The sequence below is a fragment of the Balaenoptera physalus genome (genome assembly GCF_965194825.1).
Source record: "Balaenoptera physalus genome assembly, chromosome: 16".
NCBI classification, from domain to species: Eukaryota; Metazoa; Chordata; class Mammalia; order Artiodactyla; family Balaenopteridae; genus Balaenoptera; species Balaenoptera physalus.
This window is the reverse complement of record NC_138898.1, coordinates 13,365,637-13,393,603: the sequence shown is the minus strand read 5'-3', so window position 1 is coordinate 13,393,603 and position 27,967 is coordinate 13,365,637. Positions and strand designations below refer to the sequence as shown.

Below are 27,967 nucleotides of genomic sequence, written 5' to 3'. Positions count from 1 at the left end.
GAGACCCTGAGCTAGAACCTTCCAGATAGGCCACTCCCAGATTCCTGACTCACAGACACTGTGTGGTAATATGCGTTGGTGTTTTAAGCTGCTCAACTTTGGGGTAACTTGTTATGCAGCAATAGATAACTGATACACCAAGGGTCACTGGGAATATTCAGGGATTCAGTGCAACGCACAGGGCTTAGCACAGAGCCTGCCATGGAGTCAACAGCTTATAAAGGCTGTGAATATATTAGTAGTCTGATGAAGCTATGGACCCCTTCTCAAAAGTGTTTTAAAATGTGCAAAATAAAATACACAGATTGCAAAGGAATACTATTATACGGGTATACACCTGAAATGCTGTTCTATCCACAGACCTCTCGGTGGGAGGATGTGGGTCCCAAGTTATAAAAACTCTTGTTGCCTGCTTTGGGTTGTTGTTACTGGATCTGTATCCCAGTTTCCTCAGAGATCAGCTGTGTGTCCCTGGCTTCTTTAAACCGGGAGGATTAGAGACAAGAGGCAGCCTTGTCTCTGTCATTACATCACTGTGACCGAGCCTGACCCTCCCACCTTCGTGCCACCCAGCAGCTCTGCAGGCAGCGCCCCGAAGCTTACATGTGCTGAGACGCGTTGGGGAAGAGGCTTGAGTACTGGGGGGCCGAGTCCTCGGGGCCGTGAGGGGCTGCGTGGCTGATGACCATGAGAACGGGCCTGTGCGGGTACATCTTCTTGGATGTACGGAAGAAGCTCACGCTGTCGTTGGTGATCAGGTCTGTCAGGTAGTCCTGGGGGGTGGGGAGAGACAGGAGAAGGTGTGAGGAGCTGGGCATCCGCGCTGAGTGCCTGCCATGTGCCAGGCACCATGCCGGGCATCGGGGACACAGCAGTGACCAAAATAGACAATCCCTCGCGGAGCCGATGGTCTAGGGGCAAACAGACAATAAATAAGCAAGTAAAACAGGGAATGTCAAATGATGTTATGCACAACAGAAAAGAAAAGCAGAGAAGGGGTTAGGGAGGATGGGAGAGGAATTACAATTTGTCATTCATTCGTGATAGATCTTAAAATAATAATAGCTAACACTATTGAGTGCTTATGGCGCTCCAGCAGTTGTTCTGTGTTTACATGTATTAGCTTGTTTAACTCTTATATAGCCCTAGAATGTAGGTCTGATGATAAACCCTGTTTTCCAGAACAGGAAATGAAGGCCCAGAAAAGTTAAGTGAATTGCCTAATGTCACACAGCTGATAAATGTTGCAGCCAGGCCTCCTGAGTCTTGGTCCTTAAGCCTGAAGTCTTTTCAAGGCTCCAGAGATACCATCATGCAGGGTGGATACATCCCTGCAATCTTGGAGGGTCTGTACTGGGGGCGGGAGCAGACGAACATATAAACGAAGAGCCAAGATAGTGACGAGGTGTGACAGAAGAAGGAAATGAGACAAAATGTGGCAAAGAGTAACTGGGACCTGGGGTGGGAGGAATACTTTAGCTGGGGCAATCAGGGAGGGCCTCTCTGAGGAGGTGACATTTGAGCTGAGACCTGAGTGATGAGGAGCTGGGCCTGGGAAAATCTATTGTTATATCACTGGAGTTCACCTTCAGCTGCTTGCTGGAATCCTCAGGGGAGCTTTACTGATGGCTGGGCTCTCTTCCAGAGATTCTGGTTTAATTGGTCTGTGGTTCAGTCTGCATACTGGACTTTTTAAAAGCTCACCAGAAGATTCCAATGTGCAGCCAGGAGTGAGAATCACTGATCTAGAGGGAGTGTTCCAGGCAGAGGGAACAGAAAATGCAAGGCCTCTGAGGCAGGAATGAACTTGCCTTGTGTTTGAGGAATAGAAAGAGGGTGAACAATCATCAGGTACAATGCTGGGACAATCAAAGGAGCAGCACAAACACAGGCATGCAGTAGTGTCTCCAGAAAAGTGAGACTCACTTAGATACTGGGCAGGAGGAGAGAAGAGTGGGAGGAAAAGTGATGGACAGGAAACGAGGGCTTTAAAAGCTCAGCTAAGAAGCTGAGATTTGCCTAAACTCTTCTTGAATTTGGTAAATCTTTAGCTGCTGATTTCTTTTGAAGGTAATGAGTTCTTAAAAATTTACCTTCTGCTTCTCCAGAAGCAGCTCTGTCCAAAATGATAACTTTCAAAAAGAGATATTATTTTAAAGAAAAGAGAAAGGTGAAGAAGTGGCTACAGCTTCCACCCTGAAGTGAACTGTACCAAATACATACATACTCCAGGTGTACCTGTGTCTCTAGAGGTACATGCCTCCAGGGACATTCGTGCTCTATGTCTATGTGCACAAGGACAGTCACTGCATCACGGTGACCAGTAATGAGAAGATTATTAATGAACTTGCACTGCTTTCATACTGTGCAGTGCTGTGCACACATTAAAAGGGCAGTAGGTCTGTAGTTACTGAGGTAGAAAGTTGTCCAAGATACACTGTTAAGGGAAAGAGCAAGCTACAGAGTCAAACTCTGGAAGATTCTACTTTTTGTTTTTTGTGGGAGAGAGTAGGAGGCAGGGTAGAGAGGAGAAACAAAACCCCTACCTTCATATGCTTTTGAGCAGCAAGGGAAAATCCAGGACATATACCAAAGTGCTAACTGGGAACCAGGATAAGGGGAGAGAGGGGAGAAAGTCACTTGCTACTTTATATACTTTTCCTTGAATACTTTTTATGAATAATTTTGGGGAATAAAAAAAGGCTTTATAAGGGGGTCCTGTAGAGCCTATTACCTAAAAATAATATTCTGTGTGACATAAATCAAAAAGCTGCTGCTATAGCTGTGGAACATGACCTAAAGGTGTTAGAAATATCCTGTAACTAGTAGTGGATCTAAAAATGGTGCAAAGCTCTCTTAGGTGAAAAGGAGGGGTTGGGACCCTGGGTGGGGAGGGGCGGGAAGAGAGCTGCTGTTCTTCATAATAAACCCGTTTTCACTATTCGCTTTTAGAACCATATATGTGCTTGTTTGGCTGTGATTAAACATGTTTTTTTTAAAAGCCACCAATAATATCTATCACCAGGGCAATGCAATGATGGAGCAGTGAAAAAGAATAAACTAGCGCTACATGCATCAACATGGATATATCTCACAGACATGATATGTAGAGGGCTATGTACGATATGATACTATTGATATAAAGTCTAAAAACACAAAACAATATTTTATATTGTTTGAGATGTCTGCATATGGAATAAAAGAATAAATGCATGTGTGGGAATAAGTGGCCACCTCAGGACCTCCCTGAGAGGGGGCAGCGGGACAGGAATGAGAGCTGGAAGGGTGATGGAGGGGCTCCAACAGTCTCTGTGACATTGTACATTTGGAAGCGTGTGGGGTGATTACTGTGTCTGCCCCTCAAGGCTGGTGTGAGAGGGCTTCAAGTGCTGAGATATTAAAGCTCACGACACGGTGCCCTGCATGCAGCCAGCTCTCGGCAGGAGTCAGTGAACATTACGGCTCTCTTGGGGGGGGCCGATTTTCTGCACGTCTATGAGCCTCCTATCTTTCCTGGTCCTCCTCAGAGCCACTTCTATGCTAAGCCTTTGCTGGTCCCCTCTGGCTGCATTAGGGCGTCTACAATGACATCTGACACTGGTGCCTGCACCCCCATCCACCCATGTAGACCGGAGGGGACCACACCATCCTGACTCTGGGGGTGGGCGTGAGCCTGGGCTGGCCAGTGAGAAGCAGCCCTTGGTCGCAGTACGTGAGGTGAGTCCAGGCTCAGAGGGAGGGCCAAGGGGGCCTGGGCCAGGGCGGGGGTGGCACTGCCCAGTGACGGCTGGGTGTGGACCCTACGGATAGGTCATGTCCACTGACTGGATGTATGGGGTGCATGAAAGGGGGTGGTCAGGCTCCCCCGTCACTGCTTTCTGGTTTAGGTGAAGGGTGCAGAGATGTGGGGCCAGGAGAATGTTGGGGCGAGGGTGGAAATGCAGAGTTCAGCCTTGAACAGGTTGAGTCTGGGGTGCCTGGGATCAGTCAGAAATTCAGAGTTATTCACAGAAAGGGGGGAGACAGGTGAGAGGATGATGCAGGTCAAAAGGTGAACTTTCTAGAAGCTGGAGACTGGCCGATAGACCATGAGGAAGTCACCCCCTGCCTCCCTTTGGCTCTGGGCCCGGCGCACTCCGCCTCCCAGGTGAGGCGGGCACACCTGGGTATTCGGGAGCTAGATCTCCCCTCCCCACCTCCGTACTCCTGGCCACACCTGTGCAGGGTGGCGGTGATGCCAGGGTCCTGGGGACTTTGCTCCTGCTCAGAGTTTCGCAACCACAGCTGGCAGACATCCAGGGACAAGGACACCCTGCCGGACACCCAGGAGGGTGTATCCCACCCTCCCCCTCCATCCTGACCTTCTTCGACAATTTGCTCAGTTAGCCACGAGGAACCGCAGTGCATCCGAGGAGACTGCTAGCCTGTGGCTCTGGGCTGTCTTCCTCAAGCAGTCATTTACCAGTAGGATTTCTCGGGAAGGAAGAGGGGAGCGTGTGGGGCACTCCTGGGGACTGGGGACCCCAGTGACAGGTGGGCTTGCGAGTCTCCCTGCCTCCTTCCCAGGCTCGGCCTTTGCCACCATTTCTGTTGCTGAAGCGATGATTTCTGAGCTCACTTAGGTGTTGGGTGCCTATTCCCGGGGTGCTGGGCTCCCTGTTAAGTGTGGGTGTGTGGCTGCGGGTCCCTGTCCCCAGGGTACAGTCCCGTGCAGGGCGCGGAAAGGCTCTGCAGTTAAGAGAGGGGAGAAGGAATCAGGGGGGCTGGGGAGGGGTGGAGGCGGGGCACAGAGACTGCAAGGACAAGAGGGGGGCGTGGCTGGCAGGAAGCCCCTCCTTCTGTCTGGATCCGGGTGTGGGGAGAAACGTGTCTTCTGTGGGTGCTGGTGGGAGTTGCTCACACTTTGCCCCATGGAAGCCCGAGTTTCTGTCTCTTGTTTGAACTTGGGTGAGATAAGCCAGTTCACCCGATATGTCACAGGACATCTCCCCACATCAGAGTCCCCTGGCTCCCAAGACTAAATTTTCCGCTTGGGAAGCCCCACCCGAGCACCACTGGGTGGCTTTAGGGCTGTGCCAGGAAACCTGTGGCTTTACTCTCAGACAGCTGGTGGAAGGCTGGGTGGGGAGGGGAGCAAGGAGGGGAGGCTGTCTCGGCCTCGGGTGGCAGCTTCCAAGCCCACCTCTTCGTATTTTCTTCACTTGGCAAGTCAACCTTGCGTGACACAGGGTCTCCTTTCCCGAGCCCTTGGCTTCCCTGGGCAGCAGGTTTGTCCAACTTTCATTCCCAATCATGATGCTGATCCCTCACCTTCGGAAGCCTCTACAGCAGTTTGTGTTTAAAAGAGATTCACATCTCTAAGGAGCAATCATTTTATGAGGGGTGAGGGCTCTGGAGTCAGAAACACTGGGTTCAAGTTCCAGCTTTATACCTGCTAGCTGTGGGCAAACAATGCCTTCCTGCACCTCAGTTTCTGCATCTCGAAAATGGGCCCAATAACAGTCCCTTCTTCAGATGGTGACATGAGCACTTGACATGGACTTGCTAAGTGAATAAAGCATTTAACAAGGAGGCTGGTACTGAGGGAACCCACGATGGACACTGGCTCTTACTGTTATCAGGTGTTTGCTCGACTGACCTTCATAGCAACATTGTGAAGTGGACACCATGCCCATTTTACAGATGGGGAAACTGAGGCCACAAAACTAATAAGCAATTTATTCAGAGCTAGAGCTCAGGCCTTTGTGTTTTTTGTCTGGTTTCTCTTTTTTTTTTCCCCCCACAAACGAAAATATTAATGGGAGGAGTAGATGGTGGTTTACAGCAGGTCTCAACAAACCTTTTCTGTAAAAGGCCAGATGATAAATATTTGAGGCTTTGCGGGCCAGAAGTCTTAGTTACAATCACTCATTACTGCCATTAAAGCTCAAAAGCAGCAACTGCATAAATGAATGGGCACGTCTGGCTGCAGTAAAACTTTGTCCACGCACACTAAAATTTGAATTTCATGTAATTTTCACGTGTCATGAAAATCGCTGTTCTTTTGATTTTTTTCAGTTAGGTAGAAATGTAAAAACCATTGTAAGCTCAAGGGTTGTAGCAAAACAGTTGGCAGGCTGGCCCATGGGCTGTAGTTTAGAGAATGGATTTTGAAGCCAGATGGCCTGGGTTCGAATCCTGAACGAACCCCTTACTAGCTGTGTGGCCTGGTTACTTAGCCTCTCTGGGCCTCAGTTTCCTCATCTGGTGATTGGAAATAGTAACAGCAGACACCTCATAGGCTCTGGTGAGAAATGCGTGGGTTAATTCGTGTACAACGATTCCAGCGGTAACTGGTGCGTGATACCCTCTAAAGGGGTGTTAGCCATTATTCCTCAGGAATCACAACGCCTGCATTTTCCTCGTGAAAATTAAAACAGTACAAACGAAGCTGAAGGTCCCTTTGATTTCCTCTCATCCCCACTCCCAATCTTGGCCTCTTTTGTCCTCTACTGAGAAAGAAGTGTCTTTCCAGATGTGTTATTACATATGCTAGAGTATATTGCTTTATGCATCTTTTTACATTAATCCTACCACACCGTGTACATTCATTCATTCATCCAACACACAGCAGTGAACAAGACTAACGCACATTCCTGTCTTCATGAGCCTTGTGTTCGAATGAGAGGACAATGAACACGTGACTCCATGATATATACAGGTCATCAGTGGTGACGGGGGGTCCGGGGGGGGTTACCCTGTATACAGGGTGGTCTAGGAGGGTAACATCTGACTAGGGACCTGAAGGAGTCCTGCGACTTGCTTTTCCCACTCAGCCTTATGTCCTAAGCTTTTCTGATGGCTTTAGGCACAGATCCCCCTTGTCTTTTTCCAGACTCCTCCATGGTCATTCAGTCACTTCCCGCATTAGTGGGCTTTCTTGGTTGATTTCTTTCCATGACAAAGTTGCAGCCAACAGCTTGGCTATACCCCCTCTGCACACACGGAAGGCTTCTCCAGAACAGAGAGAGAGAGAGAAGTACACATGCTGGGCTGAGGGGTGGGTGCACTCAGGTTCCTGGTGACCGCCGTTTCTGCAGAGCCCCCGGGACTCACCTGGACCCTCCTCCATCTCCCGACCTGGTCACGCCTATCTCCCTTCCGCTGCCTTCTCCAGCCCTCTTCGACCATTAGTGCTGGCTCTACATCATTCTTTTCTCATCATCACTGCCTCTCTTTCCACTCTGCCACGAGGACCCCTTCGGTGGCATCCGCCCACGTTTGGGATTAGCGATGTGGGACAGAATCCTCAGAGGGCCTTTTGAGGGGCTCTTGGGAAGGGCTGCCACTTCCTCCTGACTTGGGCTTCCCGCCGAGGCCCCCAAGGTCAGTGTCAGCATGATGCTCTGACCTGACAGAGGCCCTGGACCTCCCAGAGTGTGGGGCTCCCGCCCGCAGCTCTGCCCCAGCTGGAAACTCCAAGCTCACTCCTGTTCCCTCCCGGCGCTCCGGCCCCTGCTGCCCACCGCTACCCTTGGGAGTTGAACTCTGGACCTGAGCCAGCTCTGACCCCACAGGGGCCCCCCATCCCTCCGTTTCCAGGCCTCTGGTAACTGGGGCTCCAGGAATTCTCCCACCTTTGTCACAGGGGCTCCTCTCATTCACAGGTCGAGATGTATGGATGGTAGGAAATGGGGTGACAAAGCAGCCACTGCATGTCCCATCCTCAGCGCCAAGGGGATGGAATATCCCTGGATAACTTTATTATTGGGCTGTGCTGAGGCCAGGCGTGCACGTGGTGAGGAATTTTAAAAAGGAGGGAGTGGATTTTTCTGGGTATTTGGAGAATCTGCCTGCACCGAGGCTGGGAGGAGAGAAAAGGTGTGTTCTGCATTGAGAGACTGTGCTTTGTATTTCCAAGGAGTCCAGCAGAGTTGCTAAATCCCCCCCAACCCGGACTCTGGAATCAATTCACTCGGGAGGTCCTGAAGGCAGGCCTACTATGTGCAGAGTGAGACACAGGGTCAGGGAGAGGGCACTGGCCAGGTGATGTCACGTGTGGTGTCTGCCACTTGGGGCCTGGACTGATCAGACTTATACTCAGGAAGGGGACACGTGGGCGGTGATTACCTGTCAAAGGTGGGAGGGCTCCCCAGATGTGCTGGTGTTCCCAGAAGGGGAGTGGGATAGGGTGTGTTCTGGCTGTTGAGCATCTAGTCAGCCTCTTTCCAGTGGAAACTCTCCATTTTTATTTGGGGCTTTATTCTCAGCTGATGTTCCAGGGTTGAGTTCAGTGGTAGGGCTCCCACGACCCCTTCCTCTGGATCAGGAGTGAGCATGTGATTTACAGCCCATCAGAACACTGCATTCCCCTGGCCACACTGGTTGGTTCAGGGACAGACATGTGACTGATCTAGAGCCAATGAAACTAGCTAGGAATCCTGGGAAGGAGACACCCATGCTTGCAGCTGGGCAGGAGGCTGAGAGCATGCAAGGATGGCCATATTGGTACCAGGAGAAGAGAGACAGACATACAGTCTGTGAATGAGGTCGAAGAGAAGAAAACAGAATATAAAGGAGTGAGAAACCACTGCCTAATCCAGCCATGCCTGATGCCATTACTGCTGGATCAGTTAAAAGGGCTAATATGTTTCCTCTTCAATTAAGCCATTTTGATTTGAGTTTTTGTTCATTTCTGCTCACAAACAACTGAAAGAGGCCAGTCTGATTCAAAAAAGGATAACTCCTATAGTTTAGAGTAATCCAGAAACGCTTCATGGAAGAGAAGACAGACAAAACTTGGATAAATTCAGGGCAGGGAAGCACTAGTAAAGGTTTTGAGATGGTTGTAATAACCGACAAGGCTGGTCTGGTTGAAATGGCTCATACTGGGGATGACAAAATAGGAGATTGGGCTGATGTGCTTGTGTGTGTATATGTGTGTGTGTGTGTGTGTGTGTATGTGTGCACTTCTACACTGTGTGTGGTGTTCTGACTTTAATACAGGTGCCATCACTTCACAGTTTATAACACACCTCCACACGCTAGACCACAAACTCCATGAGGACGGTACCTGGGTCTGTTTTTGTTCACCCTTAGATACCCAGCACCTGGCACATAGTAGGCTCTTAATAAATACTTGCTGAGGGAATAAAGGACTAATGTAATCAACTCCCACTAGTCCATTCACTTGATATGGTTGTTGTGAAGATTAGATATATTGTACATAAAACACCCAGCATAGTGCCTGGACCATAGTAGGTGCTCAGTAAATAGAAATGCACATTATTAAGATGCTAGAATGTGCCCATTTTCCAGATTTGGGAATTGAGGCTCTTAGGAATAGGTAGCATATCCAACAGCACATAATATGTTCAGAGTCGGGCTTTGAACCCCCAGTCCACTGCACAGCCCCTGGAGGGCAATGGGCAGCAGAACAGTACAATGAGCTGCAAATCCATGGGTCAGGTCTGGCCCTCAGGTGACCTTGATTCATGCAGGATTTTAGAAATGTCTGAATTAGCTGCCAGTACTTAAAAATCAGACTTCACAGGAAAAAAATACACAAATTTGTGGCTTCTGTTGAAAAATCAGAAAACCTGGCCATCTCGGGCCCACAATGCTACGTGGGACGGACAGGCCTGATCCGAGAGTTTGCTGCCCCGTTTTAGACAGCTAAGTCCTCCACAGTCCCCACCACTCCATATTGTCTCACCTACTCCCAGGCTGCTCTCCTGTTTGCATGACCGCCTGTCCCCTGGTGACTTCTGCCTAGGAGCCTTGTGTGGCTTTTTAGAGACAACTAGAGAGGGAGGCCCCAAGGAATCGTCATCAGAGAACCCTGGTTACGACAGTAAGTCAGGCCCAGGGCTAGTGGCAGTGGGAATGGGGAAGAGAAGGAGGTGGATTTGACAGACTGGAGAAATAATGTATCTGCTGTGGCGGGATGCCAGAGCTGATTCTGAAGATTTAGTTGGGGCAGGAATATTTGTTAGTCTCCAGATTTTTTTTTTTAATGGTAAGTTTGGATGAACCATCAGTGTTAGTCTCTCCTCCTCCTTAACATCATCATCACCATCATCATCATTATCTAAGCCGGGGGTCAGGAGACTACCGCCCACTGGCCAGGTCAGGCCCCCTGCCTGTTTTTGTAAATAAAGTTTTATTGAAACACAGCCATGCTTATCTGTTTACATATCACCCATGGCTGCTTTTGCACTGCAAGGGTAGACTTGAGCAGTTGCAATAGAGACTATGGCTTGTAAAGTCTAAAATATTTAGTATTTGGCCCTTTACAGAGCAAGTTTGGTGTCGTGATCTGAACTAATATGTTCTGAATATTTACTATATATGCAATGGTCTCCTCTCATACTCTACATGTATTAACTCATGTGATCTTCAAAAACATTTGTGGAAAAACCACAATGAAATACCACTATACCCCGAGCCAAATGGCTATAATAAAAAAGACAATACATGTGTTGAGGAATGTGAAGCAACTGGAACGCTTAAAAATTTCTGGCTGGGGGTGTAAAGCGGTTCAACCATGTAACACATCCTATATCCCAGCAATTCTACTCCCAGGTGTATAACCCAAAGAAGTGGGTTCATATGTCTACCAAAAGCCATGTGTAAGGATGCTCACGGCAGCTTAGTTCATAACAGACCCAACCAGAGACAACCAAAATATCCATCAGTCGTTGAATAGATGAATATCTGTCATCTATTTATACAAGAGAATACTACGTAGCAATGAAAAGGACACATGGCTGATACACACGACCATGTGGATGAATCTCACAGACGTGACGTTGAGTGAAACAAGCCAGATATAAAGAGCACATGTGATACGATCCCATTTATGTGAAGTTCTTGAACAGGCAAAACCAATCCATGGTGATAAAAGTCAAAATAAGAGGTGGTGGCGGTTTTGGCTGGAAAGGCATAGGAGGGAACCTGCTGGGGGTTGGAAATGCTCCACAGCTTGACCTGGGCTGCACTTACACAGATGCACAGATGTGTGAAAACTCCCTGCAAATTCACTGAGGAACTATGCTCCTTACCTTATCTCAGTTCAACAAATCAGAACTAGAAAAAGTATGTCCTAGGGAACAAATAGATTAAGGTATAATCACACAATGGGATGCTATACAACAAGAATGAAGGATCTACACTCACACGTGACAACATGGGAATTTCAACAGAGTGTTAAGCAACAAAAGCTGGATACAGAATTAGTCTACAATGCTGGAAGTCTGAGTAATGGGTGTCCTTTTGGGAGGGGTGGTTGCTGGGAGCTACGTGGGGGGAACTTCTTGACCTACGTGAGTGCTGGTTACATGTGTCTGCTCAGTTTTTGAAAATTCATTGAACTGTACACTCTATATGCACACTTTCTGTAAGAAAGTTCTGCTTTGGCAAAATGTTATAAAATGATACCCTCATATCACCTGGCACGTGTTAGAATGGTGAGCATCAAGAAGACAAGAGATAACAAGTGTTGCTGAGGATGTGGAGAAAAGGGAAACTTCGTGCACTGTTGGTAGAATGGAAATTGATGCAGCTACTACAGAAAACAGCATGGAGGTTCCTCAAAACATTACAAATAGAGCTACCCTATGATCTAGGGATTCCACTTCTGGGTACTTATTCAAAGGAAATGAAAACTGGATCTTGCAGGGAGAGCTGCACTCTCATGTTTATTGCAGCATTAGTCTCAGAAGCCCGGATATGTAAACAGCCTAAGTGTCCTCAATGATGAATGGATAAAGAAGATGTGGTGTATATACACACCACACCCCCCCACACACACAATGGAACATTATTCCGTCCTGAGAAAGAAGGAAATCCTGCCATTTGCATCAACATGGACATACTTTGAGGACATTATGCTAAGTGACGTAAGTCAGAGAAAGACAAATACTGTGTGATATCACTTGTATACGGAATCCAAAAGAGCTGAACTCATAAAAACAGAAAGTAGAATGGGTGTTACCAGGGGTGGGGGGTGGGAGAAGTGGGGAGATGTTGTTTAAGGGGACAAACGTAACAACTAGTAAATAAGTAAGTCCTGGAGATCTAATGCACAGCATAGTGATTCTAGGCAACAGTACTGTATTATAAACATCAGACTTGCTAAGAGAGACTAGGTCTTAATTATTCTCACCACAAAAAGGAAAAGATTACGCAACGTGATAAAGGTTTAGCTGACATGACAACGGCAATAACACTGCGTTATACACATGTATCGAATCAGCATGTTGTACGTGTTAAACTTACACAATGTTATATGTCAAATATACCTCAACTGAAAAAACCCAACACTGTTACATTGCCATTTGCAGCAACAGAGATAAACCTAGCGTTACACTTAGTGAAGTAAGTCAGAGAGACAAATATGATGTGATATCACTTATATGTGAATCTAAAAATAAAACAAATGAATCTAATACAAAACAGAAACAGACTCACAGACACAGAAAAACAAACTTATGGTTACCAAGGGGAACGGGATGGGGGGATGGGGGAGGGATAAATTAGGAGCACGGGGATTAACAAACACTACACATAAAACAGATAAGCAACGAGGATTTACCGCATAGCACAGGGAATTTTATGCAATACCTTGAAATAACCTATAATGGAAAGTAATCTGGAAAAATATAACTGAATCACTTTGCTGTACCCCTGAAACTAACACAATATTGTAAATCAACTATACTTCAACTTAAAAAAATGAAAAATAAAACAATACTCTTAGAAACAGAGACTATCGTTTGAGAAATGAGAAAACGGAAGCAGAGGATGTAAGTAAGCTGCTCAAGGTCACACACGTAAGTAAGTGTCGCCATCTGAGCCCAGGTAGTCGGGCTCCCGTGTCGTGACCCTCAGGGCCGAGCCCCACCGCCTCTCCCAGCCAGGAAGCGGCACTCACCTTGGAGTAGTCAAAGCCGTGCTTCTCCTTCACTCCATTCCGACACAGTGTGTAGTTATAAAAGCGGGAGTTTTTAAGGAGGCCGACCCACTCCTTCCAGCCAGGCGGTACGTAGGAGCCGTTGTATTCATTAAGGTACTTCCCAAAGAAAGCTGGAGGGGGAGAAGGACCAGGAGGCCACATGAGCACACAGAGAGCAAAAGCCTTCTCTGTCCGTCACCCGACAGCGATTTCTAAACCATGGCAGGCCCAGAGCCCGGCGACAGCCCTGCCCTCTGAGCCACGGAGCCCTTTGGCAGGCAAGTGCAGCCTATGACCCCCCCTTCTCAAATGTTTTCACGTGCAGAAAATAAAATATATAAGATTACAGAGAAAATCAATTATTTTGAAATACAGTTATCAAAATATTAGGAGAATTTGCCATATAGTAACGTGTCCTTAAAAAAAACGAAGATTAAACACAAGACCTTGCAAGGAATGATCATTTCAAAGTAGTGATGAGTGAGAATATTTGATTTCGCGACACCTACAGCAACTGCAACGGAATACTGAAACATCGGCGATTTCTACGATGACAACGGTATAGATTCTGCCGATGCACCGTGGTTAGGGGCCTACATTCAGAACTGAAGCAAATGCCAAGTGTCAGCTGTAGGTCAGTGAAAGCCAGAGCATCAATTTTTCCCACTCAAGTTTATGGACCCCCTTGGATTCTATCTACTACATGGTGTCTAGAAGGGCTAACATTTAACAAAATGGACCAAGGGCTTCCCTGGTGGCGCAGTGGTTGAGAGTATGCCTGCCAATGCAGGGGACACGGGTTCGGGCCCTGGTCTGGGAGGATCCCACATGCCGCGGAGCAGCTGGGCCCGTGAGCCACAGCTACTGAGCCTGCGCGTCTGGAGCCTGTGCTCCGCAACAAGAGAGGCCACGATAGTGAGAGGCCTGCGCACCGCGATGAAGAGTGGCCCCCGCTTGCTGCAGCTGGAGGAGGCCCTCGCACAGAAACGAAGACCCAACACAGCCAAATAAATAAATAAATAAATAAATAAGAATTAAAGGTGCTAATAATTAAAAAATAAAAAAAAGGACCAAGACCGAGTGTTGGTGGGGGCACGGGGCATCCGGAGCTCGCACACGCTGCCGGGGGACGTGCAGACCGATCCAGGCACGGTGGAAAACGGTTCGGCGGCGTCTGCTAAACTTGACCATAGTCACACCTCCTGACCCAGCATCCTGGGTATTTACCCAGCAGAAATGCATTCCTAGGTTCACCAAAAGTCACAGGCAGGACAGGCTCATAGCAGCACGATTCACAATAGCAAATAACTAGAAACGAAACAGATGTCCACCCACACAAGAATGGAGAAATACACCGCATGTCTGTATACCCGAATATGACATAGAAATAAGAAGGAAAGGACTAGTGCCACGTTCACTAACACGAACGCATCACAACAACCAAACAGTGTTAAGAGGAATAAAGGAGATATAAAAGTATCACTGTATGATCCCATTTACATGAAGTTCAAAAACAGGCAAAAGGAATCTATGGTTTTGAGAAGAAAAGCCGTGGTGATTGCTGGACGTGGGGGAAAGGGGGATGGAAGGTGCACGGGACTTCTCCGGTGATAATGGTCTCGTTCCACTTCTTGCTGGAACACGGGTGGTTCCGTTGGTGAAACTCCACGGAGCTGGGCATTTAGAGCAGCGAAAGTGCACGTCTCTGCAGGCGTGCTTCACACCACCAGCAAAGCTTACTTAAAAAAAGAATCACCCTAAATCATCTGGACGGGGATACACCCCCGAACTTTCTGTGGGTGGTGAGGTAACACAAGATCTTTGCGATACTTTTTTGTTCTTTTTCTTCTCCTCAATGAGCAAGTGTGATTTTTAATAATTATAACCTCTAAAGCCATTTTTTAGCAATGGAAAAATCTGTGAGAGTTTTTCTAGAGACAGAGGCGCTAGGCCAGCCCTCTCTTCCAGATGAGGACACTGGGGCTCCGAGACACTCAGAGAACCACTGCCGAGAGAGCGGGGCTATGGAAGGGATTGGAAGAGATCCCGCAAGCAGAGTGCTTAGCGCCATTCCTGGCAAAAAGTGAGGGTCTAGTGGGTGTCAATTCAGAGCCCAAGGTGAGAAGAGACAGACAGGGGAGGTGAACATGCATAGAGGAAGGAGGAGTGGGCCAGGGTTGCTATGACGCCAGCAGAGGTAAGATGGGCCCTTCCACTTAGAACCTTCTAGAAAGCATGAAGGGCTGCTTGAGACCTGTTGGTCCAGAGAAGAGAGGCTTGGGCCAGGAGAGGCTGCCATGGAGCCGGAGCCCTCTGTGGGGTTTTCCTGGAGACCTGGCAGATGGCTGGCACTGCCCAGGGGTGGGAAGACCCCTCAGACCCCAAGCAGCCAGATTCCAGAATCCCCCAGGCTCTAGGCAAAGGCAAGCATTTCCATGAAATCCTCCCCTGGCACACAGGACCAGGAAGTGAGTGCGCCTGACGGAGGAGCTGATGAACTGCTTCCTAGAAGGATGTGGGCACGAGGAGGAGGTGAAAATAGGAAGGGAAGACCCCCAGCAGCCTCAGGGGAAGGCCCAGGGTGGAGCCTCCCTTCACGTGGTAGGACAGTGCAAAATAAACGGAAAGGAGCCCTGGGCAGCAGGGGAGCTGGGAAACCGGCTGCCCGGCTCTGAGTCCTGGGTAACATCCAATATTTACAGAGTGAAACATAATCAGGTGATGGGTGCCCAATTCAACAGCAACTGCATGTCCTGGCTGGGTGCTGGGGCATCAAGGATGGAGATGCCGGCTGGAGGTAAGAGGCAGCATAAAGGCATCAGGTAAGCTGAAGGCTTGAGCATCTTTCTCTAGAACGTGGCACAGACACTTGCTCCATCCGCCCCCGTAAAGCAGTGGCTCTCAGCCAGAGGCAGTTTTGCCCCTTAGACACTTGGCAGTGTCTGCAGACATTTTAGGTTTGTCACAACTTGGGGAAGAGGACGCATCTAGCGGGCAGAGGCCCGGGAGAATGCTAAGCATTCGACAGCGCTCAGGACAGCCTCCACTACAGAGAATCATCCGGCACGAAATGTCAATACCCTGGAGTTGAGAAAAACCCTGATTTAAGTAACTCCACCTGGCCCTCAGCATCTCCTTCCCATCAGTAAAAGAACCACATTGTGAGAGCTGAGAAGGCCCCTGGAGACCAAGCACAGTCCAGGAAACAAGATCTACCAAACCTCAATAACCTTACTCCCCACTTCTGATGCTTCTTTCCATAGGTAGGGAGCTCTACTCTGATAACACGCCTAGCCTCTTCCCTTCTCTCCTGTTCTGCCTTGGGGAAGACTGACACAGCAGGGGTAGCAAACCTTTCCTGTAAAGGCCCAGAGAGTAAATATTTTAGGCTTCATAGGCCAGACAGCCTCTATTGCAACTATTCAACTCTGCTGTTGCGGGAAACAGTCACAGACAATCCATAGACAAATGGGTGTGGCTGTGTTTCAATAAAACTTTATTTATAAAGGCAGATGGAGGGCCGGATCTGGCTCGTGGGCTGCAGTTTGCTGACCCTTAGCATATGTGTCTGGTGAGTTTGGTGGGACAAATTGGACACACGTAACCCAATCCTTCCGTTGCCTTCCTGTGGGAAGTGATCTACCCTCAGGCACTACTAGTTCAAGGGGGCTTGGCTCAGTGAGAAGTCTGTCTGACTCTGGAGTTTAGCATCAGGAAGCCCAAATGCCCTCAGAAGGAAGCCAGATCCTCAAACTTGGCCTTTATCAGATTCCTCAAAGTACTATTTTGGCTTCCATCTGCTGACTCCTTAATTTTATTTCTCATTTGGTTCAAAACTTCAACAAGGAAGAAGGTGATCTTAATAAGCATCCCCTCAAAGCTCCCCAACATTTTCTCATGATAAATAATATTGGTGGTGGTGTAAACATTTTCTTTTGAAACAACTTAAGTTAAAAGGTAAAACAATCGAGAGAAAAATATTAATAATAGAATCAGTGTCCCAGGCATGTAAAGATCAATATATCCATTTAACAACTATTTATTAAACACCTAAGGTATGCCAGGAGCTATTCTAGTCACTGGAAACACAGCAGTAAAGAAGACCCTCAGGATCCCTGACTTCATGGGGCTCACATTCTAGGGAGGAGGACTATGACAAATAAAGATGGTGGTGTTGGTGACAACAGTGATGAAGAAAATGAAGGATGATGATGCAACAAAGTGGCCAGAGATGGACCACGGGAGGTACCACTGGGCTGGGTAGTCAGGGTTGAGGAACGATGAGAATGAGTCAGAGGGAATATGGGAATATAAGGAAAACTTCTCCAGGCTGAAAGAACAGCAAGTGCAAAGGTCCTGAGGCAGGAACAAGCTTGGGGGCACACATCCCCTGAAATATTACATGCCAGATTTTTCATTTTGTGTGCATTTTCCTGGAAACACAGCTTTTGATATATTTTGAAGGGAAGACAGGACCACAAGTCATTTCAGAAGCACAGAACTTCACTCTCTTGGTTTGCAGAAGAGTGAATGAAAGCCCAGAGAAGGAGGCTCACTGAATTCCTCACTGGGGGAACAAGGTTCCCTCCCAGGTCTCTCCAGTCCCCAGCTCATGATTCTACTGGTTTGTCCCTTAAGATCTGGGCTAAGGTCTTTCTGATGAATGTGCAACTTGAAATGCTAAAGGCCTAATTCTTGGCCCTGCTGGTGGGATAGATATTTCTTGGGGGTGGGAGGTGGGGTGACTTTGGAAGCCCACCCCTGCCTATTATTGTCCAATGCCACGGGTGTCAACACATCCGGAGCTGCTTCCTCTGCTAGAATCTTTTCTTTCACATCTCCCTCCTCTTTCTAACCCCCAATACTTCAAAACTCCAGAGTTTATTATTCAGCCTCCACAAGGCCCTAAAAAACAGGGCTTCAGTCAAAGGCTTTTAGTGCCAAATTAAATTTTGCTCTCATTTGATTAGATTTCACCAAGGCAGTTTTTAAAATGGTTACTCTGGCACCAGTTGTGGTGGGAGAAGCAAATTAGCATGGGCCCTGGGGCCCTGGGGCACTGGGACTGGGAGATACAGGCAGGAGAATGAGCTGGAATTAAAATCAAGATTAAAAATACAGCCCATGTCATGGTTGGAGCCTGGAGTCGCTGAGCCTTCACTGCTGGGATGGTATAAAGGAAGAGCAAATTGGGGGCTGCTGCGGGGGTGTAAAAACTTGGCAGGCAGATTAAGAGGAATTAAATGCCAGGCCAGGAAAGACCACTGACAATGTGCTGGCTGATGGCTGCCCCTAGGATGCAGGGCTGGCATCAACTGAAGGACAGAGCACTTACTGGCTCCTGTGTACCAGGCACTGGGTAGAAATTTACACCTGGCAACAGAGACTTTTGTTTTGCCTGCCTGGTCCTGACTATGATTCTTTGGGTACCACCGCTTCCTTATGTAAGTATGCATGGCTGCTCTTAACTCCTGACTCCAGGGCTGCATGCATAATCTCAGCCTGACCAATCAGAGCTCTACATTCCTCTGGCTACTGCCATTGGTTCAGGGATAGGCATGTGACCCAAGCTGGGCCAATGAGAGTCAGCCCTGGGATTTTAGGGAGCTACTGGGAAGAAGTTTTTCTTTCATGGGGCTTGAAGCTGGTGGGATATAAGTTTGAAACTGCTGGCAGCCATCTTGCCACCAAGAAGGGGGGAGTCTGTTTGAAGGTGAAGCAACATGGAAGAAAGCAGCAGAGGTGAGTGATGGAGACATGGAGAGAGAGAGAGGTGGAAAGAGAGAGAAATATGCTGGTTTGAGTCCCTGTGTCCACTCTTACCTGAAGCCACCTTTAATGCTAGCATTTTCAGTTACAGTGTTTCCCAATTTTAGGGGACACTGGACAATGGGGACATTTTTAGTTGTCACAACCAGCATCAAGTGGGTAGAAGCAAGGGATGCTGGTAAGCATCCTATAATGCACAGGATGGCTCCCCAGGAAAAAGAATTATCTGGCCCAAGACGTCAGTAGTGCCAAGGGTGAGAAACCCAGAGTTATGTAAACCAATAAATCCCACCACTCCACTTATGTTGTTATTTCGTTTGCTTAATTCACTTTGGGTTGAGGTCTTTCACCTGCAATTAAAAGACCCAAGGAGAAGACAGTGAGATGCTCAGCGTAGAGCAGGGTTTTGGCAAACCAGATCTGGCCCGCCACCTGTTTTTGTAAATAGTTTCACTGGAACACAGCCACGCCCACTTGTTTACGTGCCTTTATGGCTGCTTGCACACTACAATGGCAGAGTTGGGTAGCTGCCACGGAGACCATGTGGCTGCAAGTCCCAAATATTTACTATCTGGCCCTTTGCAGGAAAAGTTTTCTCACCCTGGGTGTAGAGCAAAATTCCCTGCATGGGGTGAAGGATCCCTCTGGGATCTGAAACACGGCTGTGGTGACCTGGAGTGGTGATGCCAGTGCAGCAGAAGTAGACTCTGAACTGGGCCAGGGTGGTGTGGGCTCCAGAGTGCAAAGGAGTGACACAACAAGGGGGACGGCCATGACAACAGAACAGGAGCCGCCAGTTACAGGCTGTCCTCGCCCGTGCACGGTCCTGATATGCACAAATGTCAGTTTCTACACTTTGGTTGAATGATACCAGTCTCCCACAGCATGGTTCAAATTTGGCTATGGCAGCATACTAACTGTAGTTGCATGAAGTACAAATTTCACTACTAGCGCCTCTGTCCACAAATCACTGTGTAAATAACAGATGCTCATCACGATCAGTCACATCACCTCTTGCGAGGTCTATCAGTGACTGGTCGCTGCCCACCTGTTGTTCAGTTCACGTGCAGACAGCAATGCAAGTAGTCGTGTTGCCTCCCTGTCTCCCAGTGATACACCTACAAGACATTTTACAAAAGTGAATTATCAAAAGGAGACAGCTGGCCACCAGAGGCGAAAGTGCAGCAAAGAAATGAAAAGTTTGAACGCTGAAATTGAAACTTGAGTTGAATGCTAATGGAGTCATAGAGGAGGTGGAGCTGACCGTGGGAATGTTGACACTCACTGTTTGGGAAACTCTAGACAAGTGGCTGAACGAACTTAGCCAAAGGTGAACTTAATCATCGATGTAAATGAGGAAAAGTGGTTGTGATGACAAGGAGGAAGATATCCCAGGGGAAGGGATGTTAAAGGGACTCTTGGAGGTATTTTGCAACACTGAAAGCTGTGCGACCTTCAGTAGGTTGTTTAATCTCTCCATGCCTCAGTTTCTCCATTTATAAAATGGGGATAACAACAGTATCTACCTCCTGGGGTGGTCGTGAGAACTAATATATGCATATTGCTTAGAAACGGCACATGACAAGTGCCCACTAAGTGTTATAGTTTCATTAGCACCAATGCATCCCCCTTTTTGGCCAACTTCTTGCTCCGTTAATACCATGTCTAATGGAAGCCCTGCAGAGACAGATGTCAGAATCCAGCCTCTCCCCCTCCCCACACAGAGGGGATTCTCATCCCCCAAGTCCTGCCCTATCGCTCACTCCTGGTCCTGCAGGCCCGGGCAGGCAGCTCTTAGGCAGCTCTTGTCGGAAAGCTGAGCGCCTGCTTCCCCTCCTGACTGCTGCTTTCTTCATTTGTCTGAGTTTAAGTGCTGCTGGGGAACCATTCAGAGTCTGATGGGAGAACCAGGCCCTTCTGTTATCTCTCCTAGCCCTGATTCTAACTGAAATTGCCTTGTAATGATTGCATTTGTGGTCTGTAAAAACCGTGTCTTGCGGCGACCGGAGACTGATATTAGCTGGCAGTAAACCTGGCACAGGAGGGCAGACGGAGCCATCACTTTGGATACGGGGGAGACGGAGGGTTTCGGCAGCTGGAGTAAAACAGGCATCCCGGGTCATTGTCTGTGCTGGACAGCGGGTCAGATCGGGCCAGGGTTGGGGGCGCTATTGTTTTGCACCTCCAGGCAGTAATTCCCTTTAGTCTGGGTGGTGACTGTATCACATGGGAGGTGGTACAGGAGAGCAGCCAGGTGTGCCAAACCGTCTGGTCTGCTACCTCCTAACACTCACCCCAGGCAAGTGACTTCACCCCTCTGTGCCTCAGGGGACAAGGATGATAGTACGCCACTGCCTGCTGTCACGTGGAGTGGAGGACCCAACATGTGCACGGAACAGAAAGGTGTACCTGGCACATCCCAAGTACCTGGCAAGTGGCGGTGAGAGGCACTGACAGCACCTCCACCTTTGGGACCCTCCCCTCCCCCCCCACTGTGGGACATCTGGATGCAACTGTCAACAGGGCTGTTTCGAGGACACTGGCGTCTCCGAGCACACATTCAGCCCACACCATCTTCACCCACGTCCTACATTAGAGAGAATCGATAAATAACTGAGTCAAAATATTCCGGAATGGACTGGTTGATCATGCTACATTTCACTATTTATATCCAAATATAAACATTTCATTAAATATCTACTCATTTTGAATGGGTAGCTTCCCCCGTAATTTGGAGCCAATATACCAATATATACACACATGCATGAATACTCACGTGTGCGCATGTGCACACGTGCACACACACACACACACACACACACACACACACACACACACACTCCCTCTCTCTCCCTCTCTCTCTTTCAGGTGACCCCTGAAAAGCCATAGCCACTACACCCCTGGTTCCTCTTAAATACAAAGGTCCCAAGTGTCCATCAAGGTGTCCTTCCCCACCCAAGGGGCAGGTATATGTCTGAACTTGGCCAATCAGACTCTGCCCTGGGACTTTGAATCTTGAGCTAGGAGACTCAAAAGTGGAAGAAAGGGTTGGATTTCTGTAACACTCCTCATGAGACAGTTGCTCAAAAGCTTCAATCTGAATCCTCAGATCCAGTGTGTGGGAATCCAAATGAAAGAGGCAAGGCCATCAGGATGATGTAGTCCCCAAAGAGAAACGTGTCTTGCTCCTCCATCCTCATTTCTTTGCGTACAGAGGAAATGGCCTCCACCTGGACTTGGTGCCTCCCCTTTTGTCCCCATAACCCAGACCCCACCCCCAAATGGCCAGAAGGACCCTTCTGAACCCAACACCCTTCTTGTCATTCCCCTTCAGTGACTCCCCGCCTGTCCAGCTACCTCCGCCCACATCTCCCATCACTCACCTCTCTGCTCACTGTTCTGGCCACTCCCAGCCTCTTGTTCCTTAAAACGTTCCAAACTCACTGCCATCTCAGGGCATTTGTACCTGCTCTTCCCTCGGCCTCAGACACTTGCCTTCTCCCTTCTCACATGGACTGGCTCCTTCTCACTGTGACGTCTCAGATTAGATGTCACCTCTTCTGAGAAGGTGTCTCTGATCACCTTGCCTAAGGCCACCCAGCCCTCTCACCAGGCTATTTATCTTCTCCATAGCAGTCAGCACTCTCTGAAATTATCCTGTAGGTGTGTTTGTTTTCCTGTTTATCATCATTTCCCCAAGGATGTTGGGTCCACAAGGCAGGGGCCTCTTCTGGGTGCTGTAGCCCCAGCCCAGTACCTGGCTAAGAGTGGGCACACACTGATAGCTGCTGACAGGGTGCTTGGGTCGATGGACTTTAGGAAGGCACACAGGTAGGACAGTGCAAGACTGCCCCTGTCCAGTGTCTTAAGCCTCACACCCTCCCTGGGAGGGCAGGAGGGCTGGAGAAGCGGCAGCCAAATGTTTTATTAGAAGGGATTTCTATCACAACATCTGCAGGAGGGAATGCTACACGTTGGAAAAAGGCTACAGGGAGGTGGTGGAGATGTCAATCCGAAGCCTGTCTGTGTGCAAAGCACAGGCAACACGTATCAGACCAACTGGGGTGATCTGCAACCCCAGCGGACACTGGCGATGTCTGGAGTCTTTCCTGTTTGTCACAACTAGGGAAGGGGGGTGCTACTGGCATCTAGTGGGTAGAGGCCAGGGATGCTGCTAAACACCGTCCAGGGCACGGGACAGCCCCACAGCAAAGAATGATCTGACTTCAAAGCATCAGTGGTGCCGAGGTCAAGAAACTCTGTGCTGGGTATACAGTTTCAAAAGTTACGTGGGTCTCTGGTGATGGAGACGGGGGTGTGGTGTGGCTTTGAGGAACTTGGGTTCCAGAATCTGGAGGGCCAGGGTTTGAGCCCTGCCTCCTTGGGCAGATGAGTGTTCCTCTCTGAGCCTCACTGACTTCATCTATAAAATGGGGCCACAGCAAATGAGATCATGTCTGTCAAAGAGTAAGAACTCCAAAAAAAGGAACTGTGAGTTCCCAAAATATAGCCCGCTTTCCTTTACGGGGGCAGGGGGTGTGTGTGTGTGATGAGAACTCAGGTCTCTGGAGAAATGAAAATGGTTGTTAGAAACCAGATTCGACGGCATCTTGGAAAATGACAAGGCTCCTTGGAGACTCCAGTAATGAGCTCAGGGAAGGATGTTTACACTGCACAAAGAAACCGGCTGAGCATGACACACATCTATTAGCAGAGATGGGTCAGAGCGCGGAGCCGAGCCAATGACAATAAACAATGTTTGCCAAAGCGATTCGGAAAGGTCAGTGAAAAATGAAGTAGAACGCTGGAAAAGTCCATCTTTCCCAGGATAAACCACCTCGTTTCACAGGCAAGGAGTTTGGGAAAACACAAAGGGGTCTTCACCCTCCATGATCTCTTCCAAATTCCAGTTGGCCCGTGCCTCTTTCACACATTTTGCCATTTTTTAATTAAATATTTATTGAACATCTACTATATACCAGGTACTGTTCTATGTCTTAGGGGTGAAATGGTGAACAAGACAGACAAACTTTCCAGTTCCAGATTGTTTCCTGTTTATCCATCTCCCAGTGAGATGATAACATTTGGCCATTTTTATGGATCTTTTGGATGGTTAACAAAACTTAATCTTTTCCTTCAGATCAATTCATTTGATGCCAAACAGGCATTTCAAACTGGACTTTTGATTGGTTCCCCTAAAGTTGCTTCTCTCCCCACAGTCTGGTAAATGCCAGCTGCTCAGGCCACACACCCCAAAGGGGTCTTCATTTGCCCTCTCCCCCTCATTGATATATGTATTGATGATACATCACAGTAGTTTCCATGTTCAGAACAGACTCAGGACTGAGCACCTCCTACATCTCATTGGGACCAGCGTGGTCCAAGCCCCTGCCTTCTCTTGCCTGGACCTTGCTGGGGCCTCCTCCCTGGTCCTGATGCTTCCCTGCCCCAACCTCTAAGCTCCAGCCTCCCATCCAACCTCCACAGTCACCAGAAGGATTCTGTTAAGTCACAGATCAAGCCCAAATTCAAACCCTTCAACGGCTACGTGTCACACTTGAACTAAGATCCAGAGTCCTTGTCGTGTCCCACAAGATCCCACGTGATCTGTCTCCTGCTCCCTCCTGGACCTCGTCTCCCCGCTTTGCCCATTCTGTTCCCGCCGCAGTGGCCTCCTTCTGTCCTCCCAGCCCCTGAGGCTCGTTTCTGCCTCAGGGCCTTTGCCCCTGCTGTTCCCGCTGAAGGAAGCATCTTCCTCAGACACCTGCATGGACCACTTCCTCACCTTTCCCAGGTATTTGCTCAAATGTTACCTTATTGGGTTACATCCCTAAGCATCCTATTAAAATGGCCTTTCCCCGCCCCTGGCTCTCCCTCTTCTGACTTTGTTTCTCCATAATATTTAGCACCACCTGACAAATTTGTCTTGTGGCTTTTCCCACCTGCCTGCCCAATTGGAACACCTGCTCCATGAGGGCAGGGGTTTCTGCCTGCCTTGTTCCCACTGTATCTCTACATCTAGGACAGAGCCCAGCAAGCACGAAGGCCTCAATAGATATTTGTGGGATAAATGATGAAATGATGGAACCAACGAATGCCCAGGTGATGGGAGGCCTGTGGGAATCCTGTCCAACTGAGGGACTAGCAGATTCCTGTAGCCCAGCACCCAGGGTGCACTGTCTTAGAGCAGAAGAGCAGGTGGAATTGTTAAATTGTCGTCTTTCTATTTGATTTTGTGGCGTCTGGTGGGCTGAATCAGGATCTCTTCCATCCACATGGGGCAGGGCTTCCCTGTGTGTGGGGGTCCTGCACAAATGAAGAAGGGCCCCAGAAAAATGACAAATAACATACAAGGGAACTCCCATAAGGTTAACAGCTGATTTCTCAGCAGAACCTCTACAAGCCAGAAGGGAGTGGCATGATATACTTAAAGTGATGAAAGGGAAGAACCTACAACCAAGATTACTCTACACGGCAAGGATCTCATTTAGATTTGATGGAGAAATCAAAAGCTGTACAGACAAGCAAAAGCTAAGAGAATTCAGCACCACCAAACCAGCTCTACAACGAATGCTAAAGGAACTTCTCTAAGTGGGAAACACAAGAGAAGAAAAGGACCTACAAAAACAAACCCAAAACAATTAAGAAAATGGTCATAGGAACATACATATTGATAATTACCTTAAACGTGAATGGATTAAATGCTCCAACCAGAAGACACAGGCTTGCTGAATGGATACAAAAACAAGACCCATACATATGCTGTCTACAAGAGACCCACTTCAGACCTAGGGACACATACAGACTGAAAGTGAGGGGATGGAAAAAGATATTCCATGCAAATGGAAATCAAAAGAAAGCTGGAGTAGCTATACTCATATCAGATAAAATAGACTTTAAAATAAAGAATGTTACAAGAGACAAGGAAGGACACTACATAATGATCAAGGGATCAATCCAAGAAGAAGATATAACAATTATAAATATATATGCACCCAACATAGGAGCACCTCAATACATAAGGCAACTGCTAACAGCTATAAAAGAGGAAATCGATAGTAACACAATAATAGTGGGGGACTTTAACACCTCACTTACACCAATGGACAGATCATCCAAAATGAAAATAAATAAGGAAACAGAAGCTTTAAATGACACAATAGACCAGATAGATTTAATTGATATTTATAGGACATTCCATCCAAAAACAGCAGATTACACTTTCTTCTCAAGTGCACACGGAACATTCTCCAGGATAGATCACATCTTGGGTCACAAATCAAGCCTCAGTAAATTTAAGAAAATTGAAATCAGGGCTTCCCTGGTGGCACAGTGGTTGAGAATCTGCCTGCCAATGCAGGGGACACTGGTTCGAGCCCTGGTCTGGGAAGATCCCACATGCCGCGGAGCAACTGGGCCCATGAGCCACAATTACTGAGCCTGCGCGTCTGGAGCATGTGCTCCGCAACAAAAGAGGCCGCGATAGTGAGAGGCCCGTGCGCTGCCATGAAGAGTGGCCCCTACTTGCTGCAACTAGAGAAAGCCCTTGCACAGAAACGAAGACCCAACACAGCCAAAAATAAATAAATAAATAAATTAAAAAAAAAAAAAAAAGAAAATTGAAATCATATCAAGCATTTTTTCTGACCACAACACTATGAGATTAGAAATTAATTACAGGGAAAAAAAACGTAAAAAACACAAACACATGGAGGCTAAACAATACATTACTAAATAACCAAGAGATCACTGAAGAAATCAAAGAGGAAATCAAAAAATACCTAGAGACAAATGACAATGAAAACATGACGATCCAAAACCTATGGGATGCAGCAAAAGCAGTTCTAAGAGGGAAGTTTATACCTATACAAGCTTATCTAAAGAAACAAGAAAAATCTCAAGTAAACAATCTAACCTTGCACCTAAAGGAACTAGAGAAAGAAGAACAAACAAAACCCAAAGTTAGCAGAAGGAAAGAAATCATAAAGATCAGAGCGGAAATAAATGAAATAGAAACAAAGAAAACAATAGCAAAGATCAATAAAACTAAAAGCTGGTTCTTTGAGAAGATAATCAAAATTGATAAGCCATTAGCCAGACTCATCAAGAGGGAGAGGACTCAAATCAATAAAATTAGAAATGAAAAAGGAGAAGTTACAACAGACACCACAGAAATACAAAGCATCCTAAGAGACTACTACAAGCAACTCTATGCCAATAAAATGGACAACCTGGAAGAAATGGACAAATTCTTACAAAGGTATAACCTTCCAAGACTGAACCAGGAAGAAACAGAAAATATGAACAGACCAGTCACAAGTAATGAAATTGAAACTGTGATTAAAAATATTCCAACAAACAAAAGTCCAGGACCAGATGGCTTCACAGGTGAATTCTATCAAACATTTAGAGAAGAGCTAACACCCATCCTTCTCAAACTCTTCCAAAAAATTGCAGAGGAAGGAACACTCCCAAACTCATTCTATGAGGCCACCATCACCCTGATACCAAAACCAGACAAGGATACTACAAAAAAAAGACAATTACAGACCAATATCACTGATGAATACAGATGCAAAAATCCTCAACAAAATACTAGCAAACAGAATCCAGCAACACATTAAAAGGATCATACACCACGATCAAGTGGGATTTACCCCAGGAATGCAAGGATTCTTCAATATATGCAAATCAATCAGTGTGATACACCATATTAACAAATTGAAGAAGAAAAACCATATGATCATCTCAATAGATGCAGAAAAAGCTTTGGACAAAATTCAACACCCATTTATGATAAAAACCCTCCAGAAAGTGGGCATAGAGGGAACCTACCTCAACATAATAAAGGCCATATATGACAAACCCACAGCAAACATCATTCTCAATGGTGAAAAACTGAAACCATTTCCTCTAAGATCAGGAACAAGACAAGGATGTCCACTCTCACCACTATTATTCAACATAGTTTTGGAAGTCCTAGCCACGGCAATCAGAGAAGAAAAAGAAATAAAAGGAATACAAATTGGAAAAGAAGAAGTAAAACTGTCACTGTTTGCAGATGACATGATACTATACATAGAGAATCCTAAAAATGCCACCAGAAAACTACTAGAGCTAATCAATGAATTTGGCAAAGTTGCAGGATACAAAATTAATGCACAGAAATCTCTTGCATTCCTATACACTAATGATGAAAAATCTGAAAGAGAAATTATGGAAACACTGTCATTTGCCATTGCAACAAAAAGAATAAAATACCTA

General features: G+C 47.3%; 1 protein-coding gene across 6 annotated transcripts in view; it reads right to left on the bottom strand.

The window, feature by feature from the left end:
* The window catches only part of SULF2 (sulfatase 2), a 143,953-nt gene that overhangs the window by 38,144 nt on the left and 77,842 nt on the right, over positions 1 to 27,967 (bottom strand). For all 6 annotated transcript variants that reach the window (XM_082431391.1, XM_082431394.1, XM_082431390.1 and 3 more), the window contains exons 4-5: positions 12,914 to 13,065; positions 604 to 773 (exon numbers count right to left, since the gene is read on the bottom strand). In XM_082431391.1, the coding sequence (XP_082287517.1) occupies positions 604 to 773; positions 12,914 to 13,065 (322 nt within the window). The remainder of the gene's footprint in view (positions 1 to 603; positions 774 to 12,913; positions 13,066 to 27,967) is intronic.